The sequence below is a fragment of the Lathyrus oleraceus genome, chromosome 5 (genome assembly GCF_024323335.1).
Source record: "Lathyrus oleraceus cultivar Zhongwan6 chromosome 5, CAAS_Psat_ZW6_1.0, whole genome shotgun sequence".
In the NCBI taxonomy this organism is placed as follows: Eukaryota; Viridiplantae; Streptophyta; class Magnoliopsida; order Fabales; family Fabaceae; genus Lathyrus; species Lathyrus oleraceus.
Window position 1 is genome coordinate 76887208 of NC_066583.1, and position 18029 is coordinate 76905236.

At 36.3% G+C, this 18029-nt stretch overlaps 1 protein-coding gene across 1 annotated transcript; it reads left to right on the plus strand.

The window, feature by feature from the left end:
• Positions 1–13594: 13594 nt before the first annotated feature.
• Positions 13595–16656, plus strand: LOC127086195 (serine/threonine protein phosphatase 2A 57 kDa regulatory subunit B' kappa isoform). The gene is made up of 2 exons (XM_051026907.1): positions 13595–15556; positions 16051–16656. The coding sequence occupies exons 1-2, from the start codon at positions 14390–14392 to the stop codon at positions 16390–16392; spliced, it is 1509 nt and encodes a 502-aa protein (XP_050882864.1). The 5' UTR covers positions 13595–14389; the 3' UTR covers positions 16393–16656.
• Positions 16657–18029: the final 1373 nt, after the last annotated feature.

Sequence of the window (18029 nt, forward strand, 5' to 3'; positions counted from 1 at the left end):
GACAAACCAGTAGGTTTTTCTTCGAAACCCCCTTCAATCTTCAACTCAGCTAGATCCTCGATCGTTCCACTGAAAAACCTCAGCTAGATCCTTGATCGTACCACTGAACGTTATCTCGTTGATCCTTTAATCCAAAGAACAAGAATGATTATGTTTTGATGTTCTTGAAGAAAAGTGATTGAGAAGATGAAGAAGATGAAGTCTCTTTCAGGTTTCTATCTGCTCAACAACAATTGCTGCTACACACTTCTTTGATCTTGTGTTCAATTGTTTTTCCCTCTTTGAATTCGTTTCTTGTCACTGCTGTCACAACATCTCTTATTTATTCTGAAACAGAAACTGTTAGAACATAAAACAAACTTATGCATTGATACATGAGGGTATGCATCGATGCATACTGTAAGATATATGAGTTTTTGGTGAAATGAATTAAGTATGTATCGATGCATAATTCGTATGTATTGATGCATATGACATTTCCACTAACATGGATCGATGCATAATACGCATGCATTGATGCATAGGGTGTTTCAACTGATCATGGATCGATGCAAGGCTCGTATGGATCGATCCATAGAGCATTTTGCCTGCTCATGTGTCGATACATGACTCGTGTGCATCGATGCATACTGAACAATTTTTTTTTTGTAATTTGCAACATGCTGTATGGATCGATGCATAGGCTTATGTGTTGATGCATACTGACACAAAATGGATTTTATGAGTTATTTTAAGAGATGTATCAATGTAGATCTTTATGTACAGACATGCAACAATAGAATGGGATAAAACACACTAAAAACACTCATGTGTCATGTATGGTAATGCACAACCATCATTTGGATGATGATCACACAATTTGCTATCAATCAAAAGCTATTCAAAGTAAAGAATTTTCTCACAAACTCCCCCTTTTTGATGATGGCAAATTTTTGGCAAGATGTGTGATACTCACCCTGAGTTTGTGCATATCTGCATTTTCTCCCCCTTTGTCAACATCAAAAAGAGGAAGAGACAGGTTTATCAAGGTAGCATGTTGTAGCAGGACATGGCAAAAAAATTGATAAAAAGCTATCAATCACAAAGAAGGAAGCTTCAAAGTAAAGAATCATTCACAAAGAATGACGAATAAGGGCAATAACAATAGAGATAAACAGAAAGTGAAAAGCATTTAAGGATTCGAACGAGTTTAAGAATTACATAAGCTAAACCATATATTGTGCAACAAAATAAAACTTGAGCAATATGAGATGAAATGCAGTGATATGAAATGATGGTGGGTTAATTGGGATTGTGGCCACCACAGGACTCCTCATCATCTCTGGTAGGATCTCTGTAGCTTGGCGGAGGCGGAGGAGGAGGCATTGTGTCTGGATTTTGGCCCATGAAGGAGTATTGCCTAAATCGGTCCTGAACTTCAATGCTTCTAAATCTGTCCATAATACCAGGATTTTCGCGGCAGTCGTCCATAAAGCCAGACATTTCATTGTAGAAAACTTGGTGCCACTTAACCAAGTCTTGGTGCCAAGCGTATTGATTCTGATACATCCGTGTATGCTCCTCATGCCAGTCACGATGCTCCTTGTGCCACTCATTTTGTTGTACATTCCAATACCGTGCCTCTTCATGACGTTCTTTGTTGGCAATTTCCATCTGTTGAAGCATATGAGTGATGTCCGCAGTAGGTATTGAGGATGAAGTACCACCGGAGAACGGAGGGGCCGTAGGTTCAGGAACATAGTTGGTTGGAGACCACCTTCGTGGCACCCAATCACCCCAACCAGCATTAGCCTCAGCTGGAGGCACTTCTGCTTCATGCGCATCCTGCATTTCTTCATCAGGCTGGTCTTCAACAACATGGATTCGTTCAGAAGGCACATCAAAATTGTAGATCCTTGTTCTGGATTTTCTTTCAAAGAAGTAGAAGCATTTACGGTCCTTGTCCCACCGATATCCCATATGCGATAAAGTGGAAGAGTCAAACTCTTGAGCAGCAGATGGAGATAGGAGAGGAACTGGAGGAATTGCAACCTTCCAAAACTTTAGAATTTTGATTATTTGAGAAGCATAACCTAGAGCCACATTCTTGGAGCTGTCTCGCACGAAAAATAGACGTTTTACAAAGTAGTTTGCCCAATTCAAGGGAACCTTATTTTGCAGAATGTAGAGAAGATGTATGCTTGCCCTGTCCAACCGAGAGTGTCCACTGCTTGTCGGACGCAGAATGTGTGAGATTATCCAATGAAGAATACGCGGAGTTTGCTTAATCATACCAGACGTGACGTGTTCATCCTCACTCAGCGGTCTGTCTATCTTTAGGATAGATGGAGTAAAGTCCTTCATGTCAAATTCAGTATCAAAATGCAGGTCATGCCAGGACTTGAAATTCATCGACGGAGGCGGAATTTGAAACACCGTTTCCCAATCAGAGGCTTCAAAGGTATATGTTCTGACACCGATAGAACACCGGAACATATAGCCTCTACCAGTTTGTAAGCCAGCATAAAAGGCCCGAATGAAATCCTCATGGTAATCATCCTTTGTAGACAGAAATGACCCAAGTCTTTGTGCATGTAGGAGTTCAACCACATCATTTAGATGCAGGTGAGTAGCATCAGTTTTATCAAAGACATGGGGTTTCATAACTAACCTTGTCTTGAAGGATTCCTCAAATTCAGCAGCAATTGCAGGATGAAGCAAGTCTAAGGCATTTGGAGGAACATCTGGTGGTTGCTGAGAAGTACCGGCTGTTTCCTTTCCTTTTCCTTTTCCCTTTGCTCTGGCTGGAATAATGCGTGGAGGCATGGTGATGAGAGATTTAGGGTTTTAGAGTGAGTGATGATGAGGAAGATTAGGGTTAGCCGCTGGTTTTGGGGTTTATGAGCATTGATGATATGAAGTTTTGAGATAGGAAGTGATAAGGGTGGCTGATGTGTCGATGCATGAGAGAGAAAATATTCATTTAATACACATAACATCAGTATGGATCGATGCATGTGGCCATGGGTCGATGCATATCAGGCATTTTTGTTTGTACCAGGGCTATGTATCGATGCATGCGACGAATGGATCGATGCATCCTGAACTTGTTTTTAAAAAATTTAAATATGCAGAAGATATGGATCGATGCCAACATGTTTAGATCGATGCATACTGATGCCAAAGCAGATTTTAGAGAATTTTTTATGCAGTATGTTATGATGGTTATGCAGAAGAAGAATTCACAAGTCAGATTGTTAATGTGCAAACAGTATAGGCAAACAATATATGCATCCAAATTTACATCAATTGGAGTAAGAACTTTTGTTCTAACATACACAACCACTTAGTAGAAAAAAATTGTAGAAAGGAATGATATTACCTCTGTTGACGTAATCTTGTGATGGATAAATGATATCTAAAACGAATCTCTTCAACCAAGGTAAGGCATAATATAATTAAGAATCAACCGCTTAAGACATCAAATGAGAAAGATCTAAGATCCCCAATTCACGACGAATGTTGAAGAACGGTTCCGTTGCCAAAGGTTTAGTGAATATATCAGCAAGCTGATTTTTGGAGTCAACATGCTCAAATACAACGTCTTCTTTTTCAACATGGTCGCGAAGAAAGTGATGTCTAATCTCTATGTGTTTAGTGCGTGAGTGTAAGACAGGGTTTTTAGTAAGGTTTATGGCACTAGTGTTGTCACATTTTATAGGAATACGTTTGAGTTGAATGTTAGAGTCTTGTAGTTGCTGCTTTAGCCATAAAATTTGAGCGCAACAACTACCGGCTGCAACGTATTCTGCCTCTGCAGTTGACAAAGCCACAGAAACCTGCTTTTTGCTATGCCAACTTACCAAGGAATTTGAAAATAGGTGACATGTGCCACTTGTGTTTTTCCTATCTGATTTGCAGCCAGCAAAATCAGAATCGGAGTACCCTACTAAACTACAATCACTTCCTTTGGAATACCAAAGCCTATATTTAGGTGTTCCGTGAAGATATCTAAATATGCGTTTAACAGCTTTTAGGTGTGATTCCTTAGGATTTGATTGATAGCGTGCACACATACAAACACATGCTCATCCTTATCTAGATTTCCGTTGGTAGGCATTGGGGTGTCAATTGATTTTGAGTCATTCATTCCAAAGCGCTTGAGTAGTTCTCTGCAGTATTTTGTTTGACATACTGCTGTACCCTCATCAAGTTGCTTTATTTGCAGTCCTAGGAAGTAGTTCAGCTCCCCCATTAGACTCATCTCAAATTCACCCTGCATAACCTTAGAAAATTCTTCGACCAAGTGTATGTTAGTTGAACCAAAAATTATATCGTCTACATAAACTTGAACTAAAAGAATGTGATTCCCTTTGTGTTTAATAAAGAGAGTATTATCCACTTTACCTCTTGAATATCCATGATCAATTAGGAATTTGCTAAGCCTTTCATACCAAACCCGAGGGGCTTGTTTAAGACCATACAAAGCTCGTTTTAATTTGTAAACATGATCTGGATTTTCAGCATTCTCAAAACCAGGAGGTTGTGAAACATATACCTCTTCATTTATGACACCATTAAGAAAAACACTCTTTACGTCCATTTGGTAAAGCTTAAAATCATTAGAACACGCATAGGCAAGCAAGAGACGTATAGCTTCAAGGCGAGCAACTGGAGCATAAGTTTCCTCATAGTCTATGCCCTCCTCTTGGTTATACCCTTGTGCTACTAAACGTGCCTTATTCCTAGTAATCACTCCGTTTTCATCAAGCTTATTTCTAAAAACCCACTTAGTACCTATGATATGATGATCTCGCGGACGAGGGACAAGTTCCCAAACGTCATTTCTTTTAAATTGATTAAGCTCTTCTTGCATGGCCATTAGCCAAAATTCATCAATCAAGGCCTCTTTGGCATTTTTAGGTTCTACTTGTGAAACAAAAGCGAAGTGAGAACAAAAATTACTTATCTTAGAACGGATCATTACTCCCTTTGAAATGTCTCCCAAGATGTTGTCCATCGGATGGTCTTTTGAGGACTTCCAAGCTGTTGGAAGATCATTCACTTCAGCTGTCTTTTCTTCCTCATCTTCTTCATGACTAGTATCTTTCTCCTTTTCATGGGCAGCTGTTTTGGATTGATCAGTTTCCTTAACAGCTTCTTTGAGTATGTCTTCTGTAGATACACCTGCGTCATCAAAAGAAATACCTTTTCCGACATTTTTCGGATAAGACTCATCAAAAGAAACATGGACAGATTCTTCAACGGTAAGTAAACGCTTATTATACACTCTATATGCTTTACTTGATAGTGAGTATCCAAGAAAGATACCTTCATCTGCTTTTGCATCAAACTTCCCAATATTTTCCTTACCATTATTCAAAACAAAACATTTACAACCGAACACGTGAAGATGTGACAAGTTTGGCTTTCTTCCTTTTAAAAGCTCATAAGGGGTTTTATTTAAAATTGGACGAATTAAGATTCTGTTTAAAACATAACAAGCTGTGCTAACAGCATCAGCCCAAAAGTATTTTGGTAATCCACCTTCATTTAGCATTGTTCTTGCCAACTCCTCTAAAACACGATTTTTACGCTCCACAACGCCATTTTGTTGTGGAGTTCGAGGAGCTGAAAAGTTATGCTCAATACCATACTTGTCACAATACTTATCAAAGTGATAATTTTGAAATTCACCACCATGATCGCTACGGATTGTAACTATTTTGGAGTTCATTTTGTTTTGGGACAGATTTGCAAAATTCTTAAAAGCAGAAAAAGTTTCATCTTTGCTATGAAGGAATATAGTCCAAGTAAATCTAGAATAGTCGTCAACAATTACAAAACCATAGTAGTTTCCACCTAAGCTCTTTGTCCTAGAAGGTCCAAAGAGATCCATATGGAGAAGCTCAAGAGGTCGTGAAGTTGAAATTATATTTTTTGATTTAAAAGAGACTCTCGTTTGCTTTCCCATTTGGCAAGCGTCACATAGGTGGTCTTTTGAAAATTTTATTTTTGGAAGACCGACTACTAGATCCTTAGAAACAACCTTATTAAGCAAATCGAAATTAACATGTGCTAAACGTCTATGCCAAAGCCAAGAATCATCATTCAAGGTAACTAGACATTTAGTACTTGTTAAAGATACATCAAAAAGGTCAAGCATATAGATGTTGTTTACTCTTACACCCTTAAACACAACGTTCTGTTCAGCATGTTCAATTATGCAACAAGTTTTTGTAAAAGAAACTTTATAGCCCATGTCACATAATTGACTTATGCTTAACAAATTGTGTTTAAGTCCCTCTACTAGATGGACATTAGAAATAGTAGTGGTGGAGGGATTACCTACACTACCTTTGCCGAGTATAGCTCCTTTGTTATTGTCTCCATAAGTAACATATCCCTTCTTCTTTGCCTTGAAGTCTATAAAAAGCGATATGTCACCGGTCATGTGCCTTGAGCAGCCGCTGTCAAGAAACCACCTTCTATCTGCGGAAGCAAGGCACTCATCCTACAATATCAAAAGAGAAAGGTTGGTACCCAATTTTCATTGGGTCCAAGTGGGTAAGTGCTAACATGGTTGCCTTTTGGCTTCCATTGATAAATACCTTTAGGAACAAGAAATCTCCTAAACTTGCATTTCTCAATGGTATGGCCAGCACGACAACAATAATGACATAAGCCATGATGATGTGGTTGTTTATTCTTGTTCATTAAATCCTTTGGAATGAAAGAGTATTTTGCATATGGTGGATTTAACGACTTCTTAAACAACCTAGAGTCAACGGCATAAGTGACCTTAGGTTGCAACGCTTTTTCTGATTTGACCTTAAGAGTGTTTACCTCTTTTTGCCAAATATGACAAGCGTCACAATACCTAACTCTACTACATCTATCAATGTCAATATCTTTTGAATTTTCTGCAATGCTAACTTTCAACGTTTCTAAATCATTTTCAGCTTTGTATACTTTACCTTCCAAAAATGAAAAAATTTGTTTGTCGGAAGATAGTCTTTTAAAAGCATCTACAGCTTCGTTATGCAGTTTTTCAAAAGCTATTTTTAGTTCGGAAAAAGTCATAGAAGAGAAATTATTGTAATAGGCTTGTTTTACCTTTTTGTCATTGTTTTTCTTCTTGTGGTAGGACAGATTTTTTGTGTGAGCCATAAGGCACAGATTTGCGGCTTCATCACCATCACTTGAGCTTTGTGTGCTTGATGAATCACTATCACTTTCCCATGCAATGTACGCTCTTCTTTGTTTGTTGTACCCTTTTGGTGAAGCTTTTCTTTGATCCTTATACTTCATAGGGCAGTCCGTTTTATAATGTCCAGATTTACCACAATTAAAGCAAGATCCTCTTCCTCTACTCTTCTTGTTCTCTTCTTGTTTCGAATCTGTAGATTGTCTTCGAAACTTCATGAGATTTTTGTCGGAATGCTTGACTCCATTCTTTCGAATGAATCTATTATATCTCCTTACAAACAGTCCCATTTCCTCATCATCCGAATCTTTGTCACTATTTGAATCATTGTCGCTTTGCTCTTTTCGTGAGGACTTAGAGCTAGAGGCCACAAGAGCTATTGGCTTCTTCTCTCCCTCTTTGTCTCTTTTCTTCTCCTTTTCCTTCTTACTTTTGTTCTCGTATTTTTCAAGACTTTCCAATGCTTGCTGATGTTCTTCCAGCTTTCCAAACAGAGTTGTAATCGTAAGTCTCGTTAGATCGTTGGCTTCCTTAATTGCTGTTACTTTAGGTTGCCATTCCCTGCTAAGACACCTGAGAATTTTATTAGTAGCAATTTCATTGGAAACAGGTTTTCCAAGGGCATTCAACCTATTAGTGAGATGAGTGAATCTCTTTTGCATGTCGGAGATAGATTCTCCTTGTTTCATGCGAAAGAGCTCAAACTCTTGATTGAGTGTGTTAATGCGGGACTGTTTTACTTCAGTAGTACCCTCATGGGCAACTTCTAAAGCATCCCACATTTCTTTAGCTGTCGTGCAATGGGATACCCGATAATACTCATCAACACCAAGTGCTGAAATTAGCATGTTTCGAGCTCTCCAATCACACGACCACTTTTTCTCATCTTTCTCATTCCAATCATCTTCTGGTTTAGGAACTATGGCGCCAGCCGCATTTGTCATAGTGATTTGAAAAGGACCATTTTCAATGGCAGCCCATACTAGCCTATCCACAGAATTTACATGAACTCGCATGCAGTCTTTCCAGTAGCCATAATTTTCACCGTTGAAAATAGGCGCTATATTATACGCCCCCTTTGGTTCAGAATCCATACTGTTACAGGCAGCCACAGAGCACCAGCGAACCGGCGCTCTGATACCACTTGTTAGACGGTGTGGCTAGTGATCGAGAGGGGGGGGGGGGGGTGAATAGATCACCTCTTTAAAATTAAACGGATTTAAAGTTTTATCAGAGTTTTTAAAGTTGGCGGAAAATTTCAGTCCCGAATCGACTTCCGTCTATTCTGAACCGCTACTAGAAAACCGGACACACGAGTTTAATGCTGGATTTGGATAAGAATGACAGAACTATTAACACCAGAATTTTATCCAATTGAATGCACTTATCATTAAAGTCTATTTCCAATGAATAAAACCTAGCTAACAATTTTGTCAAACAGTTGGTGTGTATGTAATCAATAATGGACAACAATGGAGTTTAGTTAAAGAAGTTTTCTTGCCACTGCTGTCTTGCAAAAGGTACAATCACCACACACTAACTGAATTTGCAAAATTGTTGGAAACGTAAAGAGGAGTAAGGGAAGAATACAATACACAGAGATTTGGTAAGGAAGTTCCCCACGTCGTCCTCGCGTGTGGGTACGTCTCCCTCTCAATTTCAAATGAAATTGAGAACTTTGATTATCAATTATGCCGAATTCGTTGATACAAGGTTATGATACAAAGATAGAATTCTAAATTCCAAGAACTTCTTCTTGTATGAAACCTCCACTTGATCTGAGCACGATCAAGAATTTCCTGCACGAAATTGCAAACAATTCACCGGTTCCACGACCTGCTTGCGAAATCCCCTGATCTCCAAACGCAACGCTGCGGCTGAATCTGTTCTGCAAACGTGACTAACAAACCCGCAAGAACACTCCTGTTCTTGAAGGACAAACCAGTAGGTTTTTCTTTGAAACCCCCTTCAATCTTCAACTCAGCTAGATCCTCGATCGTTCCACTGAAAAACCTCAGCTAGATCCTTGATCGTACCACTAAACGTTATCTCGTTGATCCTTTAATCCAAAGAACAAGAATGATTATGTTTTGATGTTCTTGAAGAAAAGTGATTGAGAAGATGAAGAAGATGAAGTCTCTTTCAGGTTTCTATCTGCTCAACAACAATTGCTGCTACACACTTCTTTGATCTTGTGTTCAATTGTTTTTCCCTCTTTGAATTCGTTTCTTGTCACTACTGTCACAACATCTCTTATTTATTCTGAAACAGAAACTGTTAGAACATAAAACAAACTTATGCATTGATACATGAGGGTATGCATCGATGCATACTGTAAGATATATGAGTTTTTGGTGAAATGAATTAAGCATGTATCGATGCATAATTCGTATGTATTGATGCATATGACATTTCCACTAACATGGATCGATGCATAATACGCATGCATTGATGCATAGGGTGTTTCAACTGATCATGGATCGATGCAAGGCTCGTATGGATCGATCCATAGAGCATTTTGCCTGCTCATGTGTCGATACATGACTCGTGTGCATCGATGCATACTGAACAATTTTTTTTTTGTAATTTGCAACATGCTGTATGGATCGATGCATAGGCTTATGTGTTGATGCATACTGACACAAAATGGATTTTATGAGTTATTTTAAGAGATGTATCAATGTAGATCTTTATGTATAGACATGCAACAATAGAATGGGATAAAACACACTAAAAACACTCATGTGTCATGTATGGTAATGCACAACCATCATTTGGATGATGATCACACAATTTGCTATCAATCAAAAGCTATTCAAAGTAAAGAATTTTCTCACAATATATATATATATATATATATATATATATATATATATATATATATATATATATATATATATATATATATATATATATATAGAGAGAGAGAGAGAGAGAGAGAGAGAGAGAGAGAGAGAGAGAGAGAGAGAGAGAGAGAGAGAGAGATTTATATAGGTGCTTGAGATTATGCACAAAAAGGAGTGAAAATACCCTTTTGATTCGAGTGAAGAGAAATGGGTATGATTTGAATTAAGAACTAAAAACTCAAATTCTTCATTGTGACTCGAATCAAGTATAATTTGTTATTTGAATCATGGTAGATTATGATTGGAATCAAGTATAACTTGTGATTCGAATCAAACTGGACAGAATCAAAGATAACTCAGATTTTGCAATGTGATTCAAATCAAGTGTATCTGTGAATCGAATCATGGTAGGCAAAGGCAAAATCTAAATTTTCAACAAAATATGAGTTTTCACATTCATGTTTGATTCAAATCAGGCCTAACCCTAATTTGAATCATACTTCTTGAAATTGATTTTTAGAGAAAATTGAAGTGTAGTTTTGAATCTAAAGTTAGTATGATTTGAACCATTCATTCATGAGTTTTTTGACCCAAGTAATCGACTAATTTGTCCTGAACCATATTGCATTGACTTTCACCTAAGGGGTTTGATTTATGCATGCAAAAATAAACACGATTACATGCAAAACACTTATTTAAAAGGCATTGCACTCAATTCAAAGATATATGCAAATATCTAACTAGAGAAGAATCAATTACGAAAGCGATAAATGATAAACGATAGTAAACGAGACAAGTAACAAAACAAAACCTGAAAGGACATATCAACTTCAAGTGGTGGGTGGAGCAACAAGTGCAGGTGAGGAATCACTTTCTTCCATGATTGTTGGAAAATTTTCTAGCATTTAAAAAAAAATTATGGGAATATTCTTTTCAAATTATCAACAACATCATTCTTACTTATAAACTTAATCTTGGTCAGGTTGTAACCATTGAATGAAGTGCCAAAAGTAGATACCAAATCTTCTAAAAGACTTTGCTTGTGTAATTTTTTAGTCAATTTGCCTTGAGTCAACAATTTTGATATTACTTTCCCAAAATAAACTTCTTTACTTGACTCATCCTTTGAACCAGAAATTCTACCCCTCAAATGTCTGAAGATAGTTGCAAGATGTTAATATTGTTATGTAGCTCTAAGTGATAAAAAAATGTTTTTGATCGCAATCGAAGTAGTTTTTAAAGGTTGTCCTTTGTGTTAGAAAACCTATAAGGACATTGAATTTGCTCACAAGGTTAATGGTATTGTTTGTGTTTTTATGTTCTTTACAAAGAAATGTAAGAACTTTCTTGTTCTTTGACATTTCTCATTCTTACCAGGAGTAATTTTACCATATTATGGGTAAACGATTATCTTATCAATGCGTTCTTACCTCAAACGAACTTGGATACCCATCATAGAGGAAGTGATCCCATTAACCAATCTTTAGTAGATATTTCTTTCCTACATCTTTAAATATGGGTTCCACCATTGAGCAAGTATATCATCTATGAGTTTGAACCCATTCTTAGCCAAGTTATCAAAATCCACAAGATTTTTACCCAAAGCCTTGAGATATTTTGGATCAAAATTAGTAGTGTTTTATTTATAAACCAAACCTCTTATAGGATCATCTTTAGACACATATTCATTACTCCTTGAGACATTTAATGAAGAGGATGTCATTTCTAAAGTTTAGGATTTTAGGGTTCTATTTTTATTTTAAGTATTTAGAGAAAGCTTGAAAGATGCTAGAGTTAAAGTAGTTGTGAGACATGGGTGGTATGAGTGATGTTATTTTTATATTAGTTTCCAAAATAAATGCAAAAGGAAGAAAATTACTGGATAAGGTAAAACATTTACAAGAGAGAGAATAAATTTTAGACAAATGTCAAAAATGATCACAAGCTCTTATAAGAAACAAACACGCAGAAGTTCGAAGGATGAAAAAGTCCAAGTGATTTGACAAATTACCCTAATGGATCAATGATCTAGGGAGTTTACTTACCATAAAACCTTTTCGTTAACATCTGCCTAATGGGGTTGACGTTGGCATGTTCAATTGTCTATTTGATCAAACGATCCTTGGATGCTTGGTCGATCTTGTTCTGATAAGATACTAGAGCATGTACATTCTATGAATCTAATTTCCTTGGATCATTCCTCATGTGTAGACGTTTCTAACTATCTCATTTCTTCGTTGGATAAGTCTTACAGTTGTTGGACATGGTTCATTATCAGGTGGTATATGTTATTGGATGCAAATAGATTAGACATTGGCACATACCATAACAAAATATTATTTCCACATTAAAATAATTCCAGTTAAATACAAATAAAATACCATTTGGATCTAATTGCACCTTAGGATCTTTAGTATGGTTGAACGTGAAAAGCTGTTGTTTGACAACCATTGATCTATACCTTTCAAAGGTGGATGGTGTGCCTAAAAACACTTCGACGATCAAGTCAATAAAGAATGTGAGTGTGAGATTTATAGATATCGTGTGTACCGAAACCTGTACTATACATTAGGCTTTATAGTAAGGGAGTATAGTTTCAAGCCCTTGAACCTTTTTTAAGACAATTATCTTCTTAGACTGGTGTAAAGAGATCTTTTAAATCTTTTAATTTGACAATTAACATAAATCATCTGATCCTTATCTTTTGTGACTTTAAGGCGTATTTACTTACTGGTTTGCCAAACACTGATGACTTGAAGCGACATTGTCCAATAAAAAAACATACTTTAACCATGTTTAGAACACCTTTACTACTGAAAAATTATTTAGATTTAAAGAATCAGAATAAGAATAATTTTATACTATCTCTTATGCATTTATTCTTGATCTTCCTCCGCACTGAAACTATGAGTAATAAATACGAATGTAAAGAGTCGACTGATGCGGTGGCAAGTGCTCTCCAACACGGCGAAACGAGATAGATCTGCAAGATTGACACTCCAACACTTAAGTCAGTGAGGTGTAAGAAAACTGATGATAAGAGTTATGATGAGAACATATCTGTGAACCATGTGTGATGTATCTTATATATGGGGGAAGTTTGAACCACCCGAATTTCCCAACGTGAGATGTAGTGGACCGTTCGATTACATCGAATGGTGAAAGATCATCTGAAAATAAATATTAATTATGAGTCACTAGATCGCAAGTGTATTAGATTCTCCACTTCTTTGAACAGATTTTATAAACCCTTTTTTCCCCTTCATGTTGTAATCCATTTTAAATAACATTATTTTTTCACAAAAAATAAAATCAACATTATTCCATTTTATAACCCAACGACATCATGTTCCTTTACTTTGTCAAAAATAAATAAATTATATCATATACTACCAATTATTAACATTAATCAGATCTATATAAGCCGCACCGCATAGGTCAAGTACCACGTCCTTAGTTTTTAGGTTTACCCTCCTAACTTTTTGCCCTTTCTTTCACATGCTCACTCACACGTGTTTGTTTCTCTCCAAAATGCACTCACACTTCTCTCCTCTTTCATTTCAATTTCAATTATTATTAATTATTATTATATCCTATTCTATCTACATATGAATCTATGTGAAATGCAAGATCCAATCCCTTCTCCATTATTACTAGTTTATATTTGATTACATTAATTAGTTTTTGTCCTAGTACTAAATAAAAAGAAGTTAAGAAAACCAACCCAAATAAAAAGAAGTTAAGAAAACCAACCCATTGCCTCATTGTACTTTTCTCCTTTCTTTATTTCTGACCATAGTAGATCACATTATTCATCATCATACCCAAATTAACAGCTCAATAGAGTTTCATTGCCCAAAATCATACCTCAATCATAACTTCCTTCCTTCAAAATCAAATCAAACCCCCTTTATTTTCTTCTACATTCAATCACAATTTTCGTTTCTCTTTTCTCATTCCCAACACACAAAAATGGCTAATTTCACATGTTAATTTAATTATTTTTCTCCATAAGTTTTGTATCAATTCATTTTCATTTCCCCCTTTTTGCTTTAACCCACAATAACCTTCAATAATTGATTTTTCACCAATGCATGATACAGATCGCAAAATCAAAAATTTCCTTCAACCCATTTAAATTCTCCATCTCAATTTCATGCAGCATCTCTCACATTGTTCCGAATTCAAGGATTTCTCCATGACCGAGATCTAGGGTTTCTTAACCCTGTTCTTCCCTCATTGTTCCCTTTCACGGTTCTTCTACAACAAATCAACGTTTTTCGAGTTGGATTGGTTTTTTCCTTCATGGGTTCCCTCTAAAGCTTCAAAATTTATCGATTTCAGCTTCTGGGTCACCATGATCAAGCAAATCCTAAGTAAACTTCCTCGGAAAACATCAAAGACCGACTCGGACGAGTCATGCCGAGGTGACTCGTCCTGCCGGAGCGATTTGCCTCGTGCCGGGAAAAGTAGCAGGTCTCACGGCGGCAATGACGGTGCCAAAAGCAATGCAGCGAAAAGGAATTCATCGGCGGCTGTTTTTCCGACAAGCACCGTGTCGTTGATAGAACCGTTGGTGCCGTTTAAGGATGTTGCGAGTTCTGAGAAGATGAACCTTTTCGTGAGCAAGTTGAGTCTTTGTTGTGTTGCGTTTGATTTCACCGATCCTGGTAAGAACATTGTGGAGAAAGATGTAAAAAGAAAAACTTTGGTTGAACTTGTTGATTTTGTTTCTTCTTTTGGGTCTGCAAGGTTTAGTGAGCCTGCTATTCTTGCAATGTGTAGAATGTGTGCTATTAATCTCTTTCGTGTTTTCCCGCCAAATTATAGAGCCAATAATCGAGGCGGTGGTGGTGAGAATGACGATGACGAACCGTCGTTCGATCCTGCTTGGCCTCATCTTCAACTTGTTTATGAATTGTTGCTTAAATTTATAACATCTTCTTGCCTTGATGCTAAGGCTGCAAAAAAGTATTTTGATCATTCGTTTATTTCAAAATTGTTGGAGTTGTTTGATTCAGAGGATCCTCGAGAAAGGGATTGTTTAAAGACAATAATGCATAGGGTTTATGGCAAATTCATGGTTCATAGACCTTACATTCGGAAATCGTTTAACCATGTGTTTCATAGGTTTGTGTTTGAGACCGAGAAGCATAACGGGATTGCAGAGTTGTTGGAGATTTTTGGGAGCGTAGTAAGTGGATTTGCTTTGCCATTGAAAGAGGAACACAAGATCTTCTTGTGGAGAATTTTGATCCCTTTGCACAAGCCTAGATCTATGGGGGCTTACTTCCAACAATTGTCTTATTGTGTTACACAGTTTATAGAGAAAGAGCCTAAGTTGGCAAGCATTGTAATAAGGGGTTTGTTGAAATATTGGCCAATAACACATAGTCAGAAAGAGGTGATGTTTCTCGGTGAATTGGAAGAAATTTTGGAAACAATTAACATGGTTGAGTTCCAAAGGGTCATGGTACCATTGTTTTGGCGAATTGGATGCTGCATTAGCAGTTTGCATTTTCAGGTAATCTTACACTGAATCCATTTGCTTAAAAATTCCTCATTTTTTGGATATTCCTATTCCAATGTTATATTTATCATAGGAAAAATGGATTCATGCTCTAAATCTTTTGTTAGCTAGAGGTCACCGATAGGGTGTGAAAGTTGTTTATATATATATTTTTGTTTCTTTGAAGCCCTCTATATTTTCTACACGCGTGTTTGATTTTGACATGTTTGAATGTTTACGAGTAGAATCGATCCTTCCTGCCTGCCTCTAGAATTGATTTTAACGCGTGAAGCCTTTTCCTCTACAATTGCCTTAAATTTTTTGTTCAATGCACTTTTACATTCGAGTCACTTCTAGTTAGGATCAATTCGTTCAGAATAAAATTTTCTCACCGTAGAACTAAACACGCACTAACGTATCTCTTTTATTGGTAGTTTTCAATGGTTTCCTTTTACTTGCTTGTTAATTTCGTAAAGACCCTTTTTAAAGTTCTACCTGAATTGTTTCAGGTATCTGAAAGAGCCCTTTACTTATGGAACAATGACCACATTGTCAATTTGATTGCTCACAACCGTCAGGTGATACTACCTATCATAATTCCAGCACTTGAGAGAAACTCTCGGAGCCACTGGAACCCGGCAGTGCTCAACCTAACTCATAACGTTAGAAAGATGTTCATGGAGATGGATGAGAATCTGTTCCTTTCTTGTCGATCTCAGTTTAAGGAGGAAGAAGCAATGCTAAACACAGAATCGGAGAAACGGAAAGAAGCTTGGAAACAATTAGAACATGCAGCCAGTCTCAAACGTACAATCGGAAACACTGCGGTTTTAGTGTCTCCGGTTTTATAACCGGAATTTATGTATGTATATGAGTACGATACTCGTTTGAATCTCAAGAAATGTGGTAAATGGTTGTTACTGGAAGCAGGTTCGATGCTTCTTCTGGAAGCCAAATGTTGTAACATTGTAACATGTTTTTGATTGTTGACTGTGTGGTAGAAACCTGCCTCCTCAAGATAAGTTATGATGGGAAGGACCATGCAGTTGATTAATCAAACAATTTTCTGTATAAGCTTATTTCCAAAATCTGTAGTAGTGTATATTATCTTCTTACCTATAGTCTCAATTTCTAAACAATGTGAACAATGGACTTTAAACATAATTAACTACTACTTCTTTCATTAGCAATTAAAATTTCATTCAGGATATGCCTTCCTTTTACATCTAAGGTAACATTGTTGCTTAACATTATGTTTAGAAATGAAAATAAAAGTAAATTTAAAGGAAGTAAATAGGCTGCACAACCCAAAGTTAAATTTTGAATTGGAAAGTGTTAGTGAGATTATGTTTAAAAAAAAGAAGAAGATAATCACAAGAAATTAATCATTCAATCATTTATATTTCTTACGACTTCACATCAAATTCTTGAAGATAACTATAATAGAAAAACTCTTTTGATTGTAACAATTGTATGAACATATTGTGGGTCTGTGCTGAGCATGTATAAATATAGGTTGGTTTTGGTTTTGATGATGACAATTACCAAACATATAAAAAGATTACAACTTTATAAGTCAAATGACTTTTAGGTGTTGATAGCTCTCATCGAGAGTCCATTGTGAAAACTATTAAATGAGGAGTTGATTGCAATTATTCAGGAGTTCATGATGATGACATCTAATTAAGAAGAAGATTCTCAAGTCTCACCAATGAGATGATTCAAGTTTCAGTTGAAATGTTAAACAATGTTGAATCCATGGGAGGAACTTAAAGTCTTAAAGTCTTAAAGTTGTAAACATAAGAAAGTATGGAAAAATGTGAAAACTCGCTCGATCTTACATTTAGCGCTTTAGAGTGATCAGTTTATTGTATAAGGAACAAAAGACGCGCACACACACACTTTCAAGTCTCTTCTATTTTTATTAAACTTCTTTAAGCCAATCCAGGAAAGTATGAAATTAATTAGGAAGTGTTTCTAATCATTTAGGAAAGCTAACCCACTGCCTAATCGATTAATACTTTGGTCAAATTGATTAACGCAAAAAGAAGTTCCTTCTAATCGATTAGAAAAGTCGTTAATTGATTAAATCATATAGTTGTTTTAATGTTTCTTTTTTCTGGATTAGAATTGTCATTATAAGTTTGTTTTAATCGATTGAAACATCATTTTAATCGATTAACTTATTAATTTGGTCCATTGATCAATTTATTTTTGAGTCAAATCTTTTTCTATATAAACGCGACTTCTTTCTATTTCATTTTACACCATATTTCTGAATAGAAACGTCTCTACTATTTTCTACTCTATTTCCTTTTGAAATTCTTTTTGACTAGAGTTGTCGAGTACCGAAAGACTAGAAAGTCATTTTGAGAGTTATGTTGTACTGATGTTATGTTTAATCTATTTTACTCAATATTGTGATTCTATTGTGTAATATCTTTGTAAATGATTTGAAGGTTTTAAGATAAACTTGAATTTTTTTGGA

What these genes read in the sequence shown, in the direction of transcription:
- LOC127086195 (XM_051026907.1), top strand. Translation starts at nt 14,390, where the DNA reads ATGATCAAGCAAATCCTAAGTAAACTTCCTCGGAAAACATCAAAGACC. An exon ending in TTAGCAGTTTGCATTTTCAG is followed by an intron (nt 15,557 to 16,050) that starts GTAATCTTACAC and finishes GAATTGTTTCAG; the next exon opens with GTATCTGAAAGAGCCCTTTA.